The sequence below is a fragment of the Microtus oregoni genome, unplaced genomic scaffold, assembly GCF_018167655.1.
Source record: "Microtus oregoni isolate MIOR12 unplaced genomic scaffold, Mior012 000097F_ref0000449, whole genome shotgun sequence".
Lineage (NCBI taxonomy): Eukaryota > Metazoa > Chordata > Mammalia > Rodentia > Cricetidae > Microtus > Microtus oregoni.
The window spans coordinates 2,199,422-2,212,075 of NW_024544710.1; the positions used below are offsets into that span (position 1 = coordinate 2,199,422).

Below are 12,654 nucleotides of genomic sequence, written 5' to 3' on the forward strand. Positions count from 1 at the left end.
TATTATCTGAGGGGAAAAGTGATCTTCATTTTATTAGCCAGTGGCAATAGATTTGTAATAACCTCCTGATGCTGTCTTACAAAGTTAGCTTGTTAGGAAGACTGGGCGTTTTGAATTACTGCTTGAAAAGGTATCTAGAGAGAAATGTCTGCTTACTTTACTCCTATTCCCTAAAAAGGACCACAAAGACGCTCAGAATCAAATAACAAACACAAGAACATATGTGTACATGTGCCTCTGGGCAGGACTGTGTTTTAAAATCTGTTCACAAGCAAGTTTCTGAAATTGTGAAGAAAGTTGCAAGGGCTCGTGAGTCTAGACTTTAAGTAGCAAAACTTATCACTGAGCTTCCTGCCCAGGCCCACATAGAACAGCGTAGAATAGGAATTATCTGGGAATAGTTTCTGAACGTTAGAGACTTCTAAAATCTCTGCAACTCATTGTGTGTCCACTTATTTGGAATTCTGCCTTCTAAAGAGTTACATCCAATCTCAACTGCCCTGCTCTTATCTTAGAGGCCAGAGAGACACTGCAATGGGAAGGGTGCTTCTGTTTCCTGCTCTTGTTTCATTCGGAGACTATGACTTGTTGTATCTCAATTGGCTGAAATCCACGGACAGCGGATGGAGTGGTGAAAAACGTGTTAGGCAGCTCCCCAGGGCTGATGGAGCCAGAGTCACTTTGCACGGAACTTCCACTGTTCTCAAACTGGGAGATTTTCTTCTTGATCATCTTCCTCTCCTTGGCTCTGCGATTCTGAAACCAGATTTTCACCTGAAACACAAAATGCTTTATGCTTATTGGGGACTACTCTGACTGTGGTCAAACACAGTGACTGCTAGTCTTACAAGGCCCCTTCCTGAACATCCCCTCATTTGAGTCTCATGGTAACCTTGTGAAGTATACCCATTTTACAGGTTCTAAAAAGCTTTGGCGCAGAGAGGGCAAGTGCTTTGCAGGAAATGAGACTGAAATCATCAAATCTAGGTCTACCAACTTTGAGCGCAAAACTCCCTTGCATCCTCTGTCACACAAGTAGAAATAATTAGATAAAGACAGCAAGGACTGCTGATGAGAAAGAACAATTTAAATAGCAAAGGTGATTACAGTCAGTCATTAAGAGAAACTTCCTTATATTAAAAAGTTAGCAACACCTAGACCTGAATGAGCAGGGTCATGAAATACCTTCTATTTCTTGTTGGAAATCAGCACCAGAGTGGTGTTAATGTGCCTATGCATGGATGGAATGCAAACGGCAAGAGATAAGGCTGTGTATTAATGGACTTTACCTTTTTCTATAGACTTCTATGATTCTAGCATCACTTTTAGACTTGAGGGGAAAATCACCAGGTGCTCATGTAATTGCAAAATCCGAATGAGTGGAAACTGCTGACCTTTGCTGTAACTTGATCTTCATTGAGTACTCACAGTTAACTAAATTCAAGGCAGACATCATAACATCATACAGCCCAAAGAAGATTGCGTTCCTTATCTTGAATGGCAGAAAAGCTCCATCCATGGAGTTGCACTAGTGTGCAGTTTCTCTTGTAGTTTGTTTGACTGATAGGGAGCGGACAGTGCCAGAGTTGTGAAATTTTCACTTCTCCCACTCAGTACTACTCGAGAGATCAGATCAAGGTTTGACTTGATTGTTGAACTGTATTGGAGTTAAAATCTCTTTGCATCTCTCCACTCCATCTCTTATTCCCAGGCCCACATGATACCCACCTGTTCAATAGTTAATCAACCCAAAGGCCAATGAAACAACATAGGCTGAGTGTGGGTTTAGCGGTGCTTGAGGAAAGCATATATCCTCTATTTTGCTATTTCCTCCAAACCCTAGACAATTGAAATGACCACATGGGATATGTTTCATAATACCTGTCTCTCAGAAAGGCCCAGGTTAACTGCCAGCTCTGACTTCCTCCGGATGGTGATGTATCTATTGCAGTGAAATTCCTTTTCCAGCTCCAGCCTTTGATGATCAGTGTAAACCACACGATACTTTTCTTTTGTTCTGGTTTTCCCTGTTGGGGGAGAAAGCATGACATTTCATCTTATTCTCCTCCTTTGGAAATTATTTGGGTTGAAGGAACCAGTTACTCTTCTTACTTTCACTTTTTACTTTAAATTTTAAAGCCAATGTATTTTAAAATCCAATATGTCATGTCTATTTCTACATTAAATGCATTATTATCTGTGGCCATGATATTTATATCTAATCATTCTAATACACACACACACACACACACACACACACACACACACATATATATATGAAACAAATATCTTTTTAATGTTTCTCCTGAAATGATCAGTCAGATTATAGCTACTCTTTTGGCCCACTGCTATATCAAAACATTTAAAATAAACACTCAACCCATGAATTTCATTCCATTTCCATCCACATATAACAACTGAAGGAATAGCAATGGCAACACCCACCATGAATTACATTTTAGGCAGTTCTTTCATGACTGTTTCCCATTAAGCATCTTACCTACTCTGGTGAATTTTGCAGAAAATGTATTATCCCTATTGTATAAATAAGGAACCCAAGGTTCAGTATACATAAGTGAATTTGTGCTGGTGAGCTTAGGAGTATAGACCCAATCATGTACCTTTGATGCCCAGTTCAGTATGCTAGATTTATTCCCAGTTTAAACCTGTTGGGAAGTGTAATTCCAAGTGTGGCAAACTATTCTGGAATCCTGACGTAGTTACATGTGCTACGTAGAATGAATTTGTATAGTTTGAAAAGAAAATATTCATTGCTATTTAGCAAATTATGTTTCAAAATAGCTCCTATTATTTGTTACAAAAAGTAATAGCTTTCCTGTGGGAGTCTTAAGGCATTTTTATCTCCAAGTGGCTAGTGAATGGGTGAAGGAGGACATGTTGACTTAAGCAGACTGAAGTGAGCATTGCACGTGCTTTGAAAGGATATCCAAACATTTGGCTTGTGTTACAACATTGAGCTAATTTCTCATGCTCTCCTTCAAATGGAGTTTTATTCCTCCTTTCAAATTTTCCAAAGGTGATTAGGAAGTTTCCCTTTCTTTTCAGTTTCTCTAACCCCCTCTAGGATCCTGCTCTTTTTCTCTGTGGCTTTTAGAAAGTTCTTCTGATCTTCTCAGGTTGTTTTTGATGTGAGATTTTGGGGGGCGACCTGTAGGACAAAGACTTCTTTAAAGCGGGTCCCTAAACTCCATTGAGGTGTTAAGATGCAGCACAGGCCTAACAAAGGAGCTACATAGCATGGATCCCATCCTGAACCCTCTTTACATTCAGGAACATCAACCAATTGGCTTGGAATTTACAAGCCCTAAACAAATGTCAGACACCCTTTCATCTCCAGGAAGGGAGGGGGGGTCATGGATGCAGAAACAGATCTAGCTTAGGATTCAACTAAATGGCTCGATATGTGCTACTTAATGAAATGAAACTTCCCTCCCTTGAAATGATGGGTCCCAGCCAATTAACTTGCCTCACAGCCCCAACCTTTGAGCAGGATTTCTGAATCCATAGAGAAACATAGGAAACCAGGGATCTGACTTTGGCATATTCCAAAGACAGAATGTATGCTGAAGGATGAAAAAGGAAAACCTGAGTTCTAATGTTTTCAGAACCTCGAATTTTAGGATTGAAATATAATTTTGAGGAGATTTTCCCTAAAACCCTTCCTGATCAAAAAGGGACTGAGTTTAAATTTTAACTTGAAGCAGAGAGGTTAAAATTCAACTTGTGTGTGTCTGTGTCTTCAGTTCAGTCAATTAATCAGTAAATATAACCAGACTTCAAGAACTCTGGAAAGGTTGTGGTCCTTCCCCACCCCCATTGGTCATAAATTCCCCTCTTGCAGTTTCTTCTGAGGACAATAAAAGTCAAGACCAGGCCTCTTTATTTGCCATGAAAATGCTCACCCTTTCCGGCAATATAACCTCCAAAGAAAGGAGCGATGAGAAGGGCCTAGATGCATATCAAAGCTAAACAAGTGTTAAAAGGGGTCTGTAGCCCCAGTCTGATAGATAAGACCTAAACCCCCAAGAAGACAGGGGAGTGTACTACCTGCACAGTTTACAAAGAGAAACAAATAGGTATTTCCTGCAACTCCTCTTGGGCTGCCTTCTCAGAACCCCCATTGCCTCTTCCCCTGATGAGTGCAGGGATTTGGACACTTTCTGGTAGAGGATAATGGCCACGTCTTCCATAACTAAAGCCGAACACAAAGAAAGCATGAAGAGTACTTGTTTTTATTGTTTACATTCCTGTTTTTTCCAGAGACAATGACATTTTGAGAGCAGAGAATTTCCTTCTCAGCCAATATTGAGAGTTGATTTAGGGATGAAAAAAGGCGAAGATTTATTAAAGAGCTATTTCCATTTCCCTAAAGAATTTCATTACTTCTTCTACAAAGATATGAACAAACACTTCCATAGTTCATAGTGCTCCTTCCCAGCGCCCAGGAGACAGCACCCTCACAGTTCATAAGGCAATGTCACCACATGTGATGACTTACTATCACCATAAGTGTGTTTGAAACTGTGCTTAGTGGAGAGACTCTGAGTAGTCAAAGTGCTATAGGCAGAAAAGTCCTCATGAAGCGTTAGTTAGGATCATGATGGAAAGCCAGTTTTCTTAAAAAGGCTGTACCACCATGATGACTGTTTACCTAATGGCAATCCTTTATGCTTTTAACTAAAAATCACATCCAAATTCATTTAAGAAATTCACCAACAAAATATGGAAAGCCAAGGAAGACAATGGTAAGCTTCAGGGATTATTAAGCAACTCAGTTTGTGAAGTGTCCTAATTGAATAGAACTTTTAATTTTTATTACCTTAGTGTTGAATGGCTTAATAAGAATCAAACTTACTTCCCTTTTGTAAACAGGGCGGTGTCTTTCTAGCTCTGCTTAGGATGGTGCTTGACCAACGCTCATACAGGCTCATAGTTCTGTACTAAAGAAAATGAAAAAAAAAACCCCAACAAACCCGACTTGTTCTCATGCACTGGGCATTGTTTAAAATATGAGCCTGTATGAAAATGTTGACATTCATAGAAACTTTTGGATAAGATTTTGTAAAAGCTCTGAAAAGACATGTGTTTGGAATAGAATACTAAGAAAAACTATAATCATCTGGAAGGCAGTAATTTATTCTTCATGTCAATCTCCTCGCTTTCATTAGGAATCATAGCTGTAATAAATGCTCCCCCCACGTTAACTAAAGTCTCTTTCAATTATCTTCATTAATGTCCAAACCTGTCATTGGATTGCCTTAACCAAGAGAAGGGCTATTTCCAGTTTGTTGTCCATAGATCTTTCCTTTCAGCCCTAAACCACATGTTCTGCAATGCTCCAAGGTGAGCAGAAAGCTTCGGGAGATCTGACTCATTCATTCATTCATTTTACAAACACTTAACCCCTGCTCTGTTTGCTAATCATGTAAAGGGGTACATTTTGGTCCAGAGAGTCCAATGGGGTGATGCCACTTATTTTTGTGGAGTTTATGGCCTGATATCATGAAAGAGACTCAGTGAATCTAGAATCCCAGACTATGCAAAGCATTACTTACGTGTGTACTGTGCTGTGCTCTTATGCATATTCATCATCTTTTAAAATTGTTGATAAATAACAACCTGAGCTATGAGAATATAGCAAACCTATAGCTTCTAAGGAGTTCAAATGAAATAGTTGGTTAACCAAGTCCGAGCAGTTGCAAGATCATTCTCAGTGTTCACCTTCTAAACAACACTGAAGAGAAAACCCCGCAGATGGCATAAGTCAGGTTTGAGGGTTTAAGAGGCTCCTTCTCAACTTCTCTTGGCATCAGAATTATCCAAAGAAAGCTCTGAGATATATATCAGATGAAAGGTTTAAACTCTTGTGTTTTACCTTTATCAGCAGAAAATTCATCACAACATAATTTTCCTATCATGTCTCTTTCTCCTCATTGTTTTTTATTAAAAGCAACAAGCCAGTGGCATCCTTCCCTTAACGTGTTGCAAAGTATGTCTTTTTTAAAAAAATGTATATTTTGCTTATTATTAGGTTTTAATGAATGGATGTTAATTTTATCCCCAAGATTAGATATAACAGCAGCTCTAGGGATGGATGCCCTTCCCTAACCTCATTTTTGAAAGTGATATGACTCACCCTTGTTTTCTTTTTAATGCTGTCTACCACCACAGGCCTTTAAGCAAGCTTGTAAGTGTTACTTTTAACCCTAATAATGAAACTGGAGCTTCCTCCTTCTGGCTGAAAATTCTCCTAGAAGTGGGGCATGGTACCTTCCTATCCTCACACCTTTGCTTTTTGGAAGAGAGAGAAGAGAAAACACGGGATTATGAACAACATAATTACTGTGGACAAGTGCTATTGACATATGTTTGCTTCTCCAGAGGGGATGAATGTGATAGTCAAACGCCACTATTTTTTATAATAGCGGAGCAAGTATTAGAATAATAAGAAAGTGATAAGAGAACAACCGCAGCTGAAAACAAGAGAGTCACCCCATCCCTGTCCAAAATTAAAGCTAAGGATACTTCACTTTCTCTATGCGCCTCTCCAACAACTCCCCGCTCCCAGTGGTTGCCCATGAGGGCTTGCTGGGCAGCGACATTAGACCTTAAACTGGCATCTTTATGCTATCTTGTGTGTTGTCGCTGTCGCAGACTTGCATTCTGCCTCTGCAGTTCGTGGACACCTGCTGGAATAGCAATGAGGGCTTTAGGCACTTATTGGGGGATAATGCTGGTTGTACCTTGGCAGGTGTGAGTGTTGTGTCATATGAAATGACAGCTCAGTGCTGTAACCTCGCTGCCTCAACGATTCCCTGGGCGCAAAGGGACGTTGGAAAGTGATAGGTTTCAGACATTGCTAATTTGGGCGAAGCAAGCTGCAGTTTCCTTGAGAGTCCTATAACGGAGACGCTTTGCTTTGGAAGCCTTCATAGACAAGGGTCGTTGGTTGCCAGTTAAGCACCTACTAAGTTGAGCAGCACCAGTTTTTGGCAAGTCTGCACACCAGGGTGGGGAAAGATTTGAAGAAAGAACAGACCAGCATCGTAACAGCTTCAGCTCTCGTCCCCTCCACCTCGCCCCGTCCATCACTTGTGCATCTGTTTTCCCATCTGGGCAACGACAGGGTTGGATCCCGATCCTTATGGTTCATCAGGAACCCATGTGCTCACTCTTTTGACTGATCCAGAAAGGGTAAATAAAACCAAACCAAACCAACCAAAAACCCCAACTATCCGGAAGAGAGGTTTCGTCTCAAGCACTGCTTTTGGCCGGCTTTGAACCTAGGCGCAAAGGCGGGAAGTACTTATCCTGCCAACGGGCTACGCTGTGGGCTGCTTAACAGAGCTCTCCTGGAGGGCGGGGGTAGTGAAGAGTAAGAGGGCAGGCAGGCGGACCAAGAGTAAAGCAGGGAGGAAAGGATCGGTGCGGGGATAGATCACTTACCGGACACCTGCACAGTCTTGCGCATCCACGCGTAGGGGCTGTGGCGGCTCCTGCTGGGAGAACTGGCACCAGCGGTGCCCGAGTCGATGGAGGCCAGTGACTCGCTGGCCGGGGCTGGCAGGCTACCACCGTTGCTTGCGCCACTGGTGGGGCCCAGATTGCTGTAGTCTGGTGAGCCGAAAACCGGAGAGCTCGAGGTCATGTCGTTAATGGGCACTGTGCCCATCGTACTGGACGGCCCAGGGTATGTACTCCAGTCTTCCCTGGGCGGACTGTAGGGTGAGCTCCAGGCTCCCAGCGACGGCCCATGAGGATCCATGTTAGGCATATGAGGGTACCCCATGTAGTGTGGATAAGCTGGGGCCGTAGTGAAGTTGGAGGCAGGCAGCGGACTACCACTACCCCCAGAGGTACCCACCCTGGCTGTGCTGCCTCCTCCAGGGCTCCTGAGAGTGCCTGGGTACATGCCCGCTTCTTTTTCCAAAAGGCAGCTTCCATACATGATGACTTGGATAGAAGAAGTTGCCCCCTAAGCCATCCTGAGGTCCCTGTAAACTTAGCGCCAACCCGAATTTGAGACGCAGGAGAGAATCAATGGGTCAGCACTAGCTGCACCACTGGCTCCTCTGTGCGTCTGGGACTAACTCCAATCTCCCTTTCTTCCACCAGGTTTCCAGGTGACTGGTAGTGGGACGTAGGAGGGCCACCAAAGGCTGGGCTGACGTCAAGGGGCTTCAGGCTTTACATAGCATTTGCATTCAAATGAAGGGTCATTTCGCTTCCACAGGATCTTGTTCACTTCTTCAGGCAAGACCTCCGCTGTCTCCCGGTCTTTCTGTGCCGTTTTCTGGGATTCTTCTGCTTCCTTAGCACCAGTTTTGCACTTTTGGAGGCAGTTGTTAACTCAAGAGATTTCTGACCAGCTCCTTTAAAAGGAGTCTGAGGCCTGCCTTTCGCTGATCTTCCCCTTCCCAGCCTGCTCTCCTGGTCTCCTCTGGTATGGGTTTTCCACTTGGCACGGGCCCGTCATGCCACTGTAAAGGATTTTCCCTTCTTTCACACCCACACACTCCTCAAGGAGGGGGCTTTGTTTCCATGGGCGGATATTTGTTTCACAAATATATATATTCAGTATCCACTGTGTGTCAGGAAGTGTTGTAGGAACTGGGGATACAGCACTAACGAACGTTTCTACTCTGGCTTCCTAAAGTTAGATTATAATTGAATGGAAGACTGATTTGGTTGGATGCTTAACAAACTCGCACACACTAAAGAATAATGAAACATATAGATTATGGGGGGGGGACAAGTGGATAGTGCGTTATCTGAATGTCATATTAATGTACTAGTTTGAGTGTCTTTTTCTGCATCCAAGTCAGTGCCCCAAAGGAAAGGAATTCTTGCCGTCTCAAATCCATGGCAGCTGCAGCAGACTTGCAATTTCCTTCCAAAAGGATGAGCTAGGTTATCATTCTATCACTTATATCCCCAGACCCTTTCATCCATTTAAAAATAGAAGCCCCAACTGTATCTACATTACAAGACAGGGTTCACTAAGATGAAGCGTGTAACCAGCTTGCCTGCTGTATCCATTTATTCATCAGATACATTTTTGATGGCATTCTTGATCAGGTTTTTAATTCAAATAAGCTGCCCCCAATTATTTGACTCTTTAGACACAAAACAGATTTTAATAGTTTGTGAGATTGGTTCCCTCACCCCCTTTTTAGCTGGTTTCTTTTCATTTAATGGTTTTGTGGAAGTTGCAGCTTTCCCTGCAAAGGCTTCTTCATTCTTAAAACACCAACAGCTTTCTTTCCTTGCTGACTTTCTTGGTCTGTGGCCCCTGCTCTAAGCAGTGTTCTCTGTACCCCTTCTTTGTAGACTCCTCTGCGCACCCCTTCATATATCCCTCTATGTACCACCATCTCTGTACCACTTCTCTGCACTCATCTTTGTACTGTCTTTCTCTGCACCCCTTCTTTGTATCCCATTTTTTGCACCCCTTTGTATCCCCTTCTTCTCAACATCTTCTCTCAGCCCTCATCTGATTTGGTTTTTGCTGCTGCACCTACTTTCTTTCTTCTCTCTCTCTCTTTCTCTCTCTCTCTCTCTTGCTTTCTTTTGTCCCTACTTCTTCTTTACCCCTTCTTTGCCTTTTTTGGCTTGGTAAAGATGGTGTTCTGTTATGTGTGTTGCACATGTGTTGGAATGTGGAGGTCCTTGTTTGTGGGTTTAGCTTCAACACGATTCTCAGGTTCTTAGTTGGTTCTTGTTCAGGAGTCTGATGAATCTTCCTGTGCCGTTGCTCTTTGGCTCTCTGGGCTTTTCAAGATTCTGCCGATGTCTGTATTGATTAACTTGTACATGTGAAGGCTATGGTTACTTGAGGGAAACAGTTTTAAACCTAGTGGCATACGATTCATCTAACTTTCAGGAAACACTGTTAGTCCAAATGCAGAAATCTCTCCCATGCCCATCAAGAGCAGTTTACTTACATTAAGCAAAGCAATTCCAAGGTTGTTTCTGAAGGTCTTGCTGTCACCACTGTAATTATAGAGGTTGCAAGATCCCTTGAACTGGATACAATGACACTTTCTCATTTTGTTCTTGCCAGCTCTCATTTGTTTTTGTTTTTTTTAAGGCATAGTTTTTTTTAAGTATTTTATTAATTTTTGGAGAATTTCATACAGTACACTTGGATCATATTCATCCCTCAACTTCTCCCAGATTCACCCCACCTCCTTCCTACCCACCCAACTTTGTGTTCTCTCTCTATTTGAAGATTTATTATTATTATTTTTAAGTGTGTGTGTTCATGTGCATTCTTGTGCATGCTTGTGAGGGCAGGTGCCTGCAGAGGCCAGAGCTGACTAGACCCTTCAGGAGGTTGTAAGTCACTGGATGTGGGTTCTAGGAGTCTAACGCTGGTCCTCTGGAAGAGCAGTATATGCTCTTAACTACTCACCATCTCTCCAGTCCTCTTCCTTTAAAAAACCAAACCAAGCCAAAAATGAGTCCAGTTTATGCTGACCAATTACTCTTGGGTGTGGTGTCAATTTTTTTGGTGTTGTTCTAGGCTTTAAGTTTCTTAAATAAAGCAGCCTCTGTGGCCTTCTTGTAATGTTCAACCTAAGCTTTACCCCACAAAGAAAGTTCAGAAGTGCCCTTAATATGATAACATTTAGACATGAGTGTGCTGGTCATGCTGAAGCAGCCAGGGCAGAGCACAAGACACACAGGTTTTGGGTTTTGTTCACTTTACCGTGTCATGCCAGCTGTTGATTGGGGTACATGGGTGGCCTCCTTAATCTAAATTTCCAAAGACTTCTGGCTAGACTGATGGTTCCACCACCTTGACTCTGGGAATTCCAGCTCCAGCTGTACCAGTATCAGGGCTTAGCACTAACTAGTCTGTGAGTTGCTAATTCAGACAGTACCAAGCTGTACCAGTATCAGGGCTTAGCACTAACTAGTCTGTGAGTTGCTAATTCAGACAGTACCAAGTTGCCTATTGGTTTGATGCAGGTTGGTGTAAACCTGTTCACACTAACTTGTTGAATGGGAGCCTTTAACACAGTGAATGTACTCAAACTTTTATGCCTTTTCAGAGTAAAGCAATATGATGGAACAAACAACTCATATTATTGAATAGGAAGCACATGAAGATACAAGGCCCCACATAAACTTGTTTTCAGGTGCACCCTCTTGTTTCAGTCTTTGGCACCAACGGATCCTGTTTATAGTGAAAGTCAAGTGTCCCTTCCTCCAAACTCAAGGTTTTTAAGATCCTAGAAAGCTAGAATCTAGGGTTTTCCTGAGAATGCCCAGCATCCTCTCCTCCTGGGTTGCCTCAAAGCACAGAAGCCTACATTGTCTCTAAAATGGTGTCATATAATCACATAAGGCAGTTTCTCACTAGAAACAGACGTTTTTGGTCATTGTTCCCTTCTTCTCCTGCATCCTTCCCTACTGGTCCCAGGATCTCGTGAAAGCAGTGAAAACTTCCACTCATTGTAGTAAGATAGAGAAGAACAAGTATTTTATTAAGTGCTGGGTGCTGAGCTGTTTATGAATAAAGCCTCTGACCTTATTAAGCTTGGATCCTATTTTTAAACATTTATTTGTTTGTTTACTGTTTGTTTATTTGTTTTCTTTGTGTGTGTGTTGGAATGCCAAGGTCAGACGACAACTTGTAGGAGGAGTTGATCTTCTTCTGCCTTGTGAATCCTGGAGATTGAACTTTGGTTGGAAAGCTTGTCAGCAACTGAACCAGCTCACTGGCCCTTAAGCTTTTATTCTAATGGGATGTTATTAGATAATTACATTTTGTGGTATGTCAAACAGCAATAACTTTTATGAAGGAAAAGAAAGCAATAGGTGATGTGGACTGTTGAAGAGAGATGCTGCAATTTTAAATGTAGTGGTCTCCAAGAATTTCTCTTAGAAATACTATGTGCATAAATCACAAGAGTTGATAGAATATGCCATGAGGAAAGATCTATACCAAGGGACCAAGTGGAAAGAGAATGTTTGTGCCAGCCATGGTGGCTCATGCCTTTAATCCCAGCACTCGGGAGACAGAGGCAGGTGGATAGGATCTCTGTGAGTTCGAGGCCAGCATGGTCTATACAGCTAGTTCCAGGACAGGCTCCAAAGCTGCAGAGAAACCCTGTCTCGAACCCCCCCCCCCAAAAAAAAAGAAAAAAAGAAAGAGAATGTTTGTTTTCTATCGGAGAAAGGCTTTGCGATTAAAGACTACATGAGGTCCAAATGCTGAAGGAGGAGCAAAACTTTGTAATTAGGATTACGATTAGGTTTTTCTCTAAATGAGATACAGATATTGTGGGATTTGGAGTCGATGAATACCATGAATTGCTTTGGACATTGAATTTAAAATAAAGTATAAATTTGGCATGGAAGAACACATCTATCAGCAACTCCAGCATTTGGCAGGTAGAGGGAGGAGAATCTGGTTTTCAGTGCCATCTTCAGTGACATAGTAAGTTGGAGGGCAACCTGGACTGCATGAAAGCCTCCCTCAAAACTAATGAACAAGGAAACAAACAAATTACCAAACACTATAAGCAGGCAAGATGGAGTTAGGAAGATCAATTAAATATTTATTGCAAATTTGTGAGTGGCAGTGGAGATGGATTCTATGTATATTTTAAAGTTGTTTCTGAG

General features: G+C 42.2%; 1 protein-coding gene across 1 annotated transcript; it reads right to left on the reverse strand.

The window, feature by feature from the left end:
• Window positions 1-214: 214 nt before the first annotated feature.
• Window positions 215-7,969, reverse strand: LOC121442918 (homeobox protein CDX-4). Its single transcript, XM_041644552.1, has 3 exons — window positions 7,468-7,969; window positions 1,882-2,027; window positions 215-774 (listed from the first exon to the last, which is right to left on the reverse strand). Exons 1-3 carry the CDS (start codon window positions 7,967-7,969, stop codon window positions 568-570), a joined length of 855 nt encoding a protein of 284 aa, XP_041500486.1. The 3' UTR covers window positions 215-567.
• Between the last annotated feature and the right edge of the window lie 4,685 nt (window positions 7,970-12,654).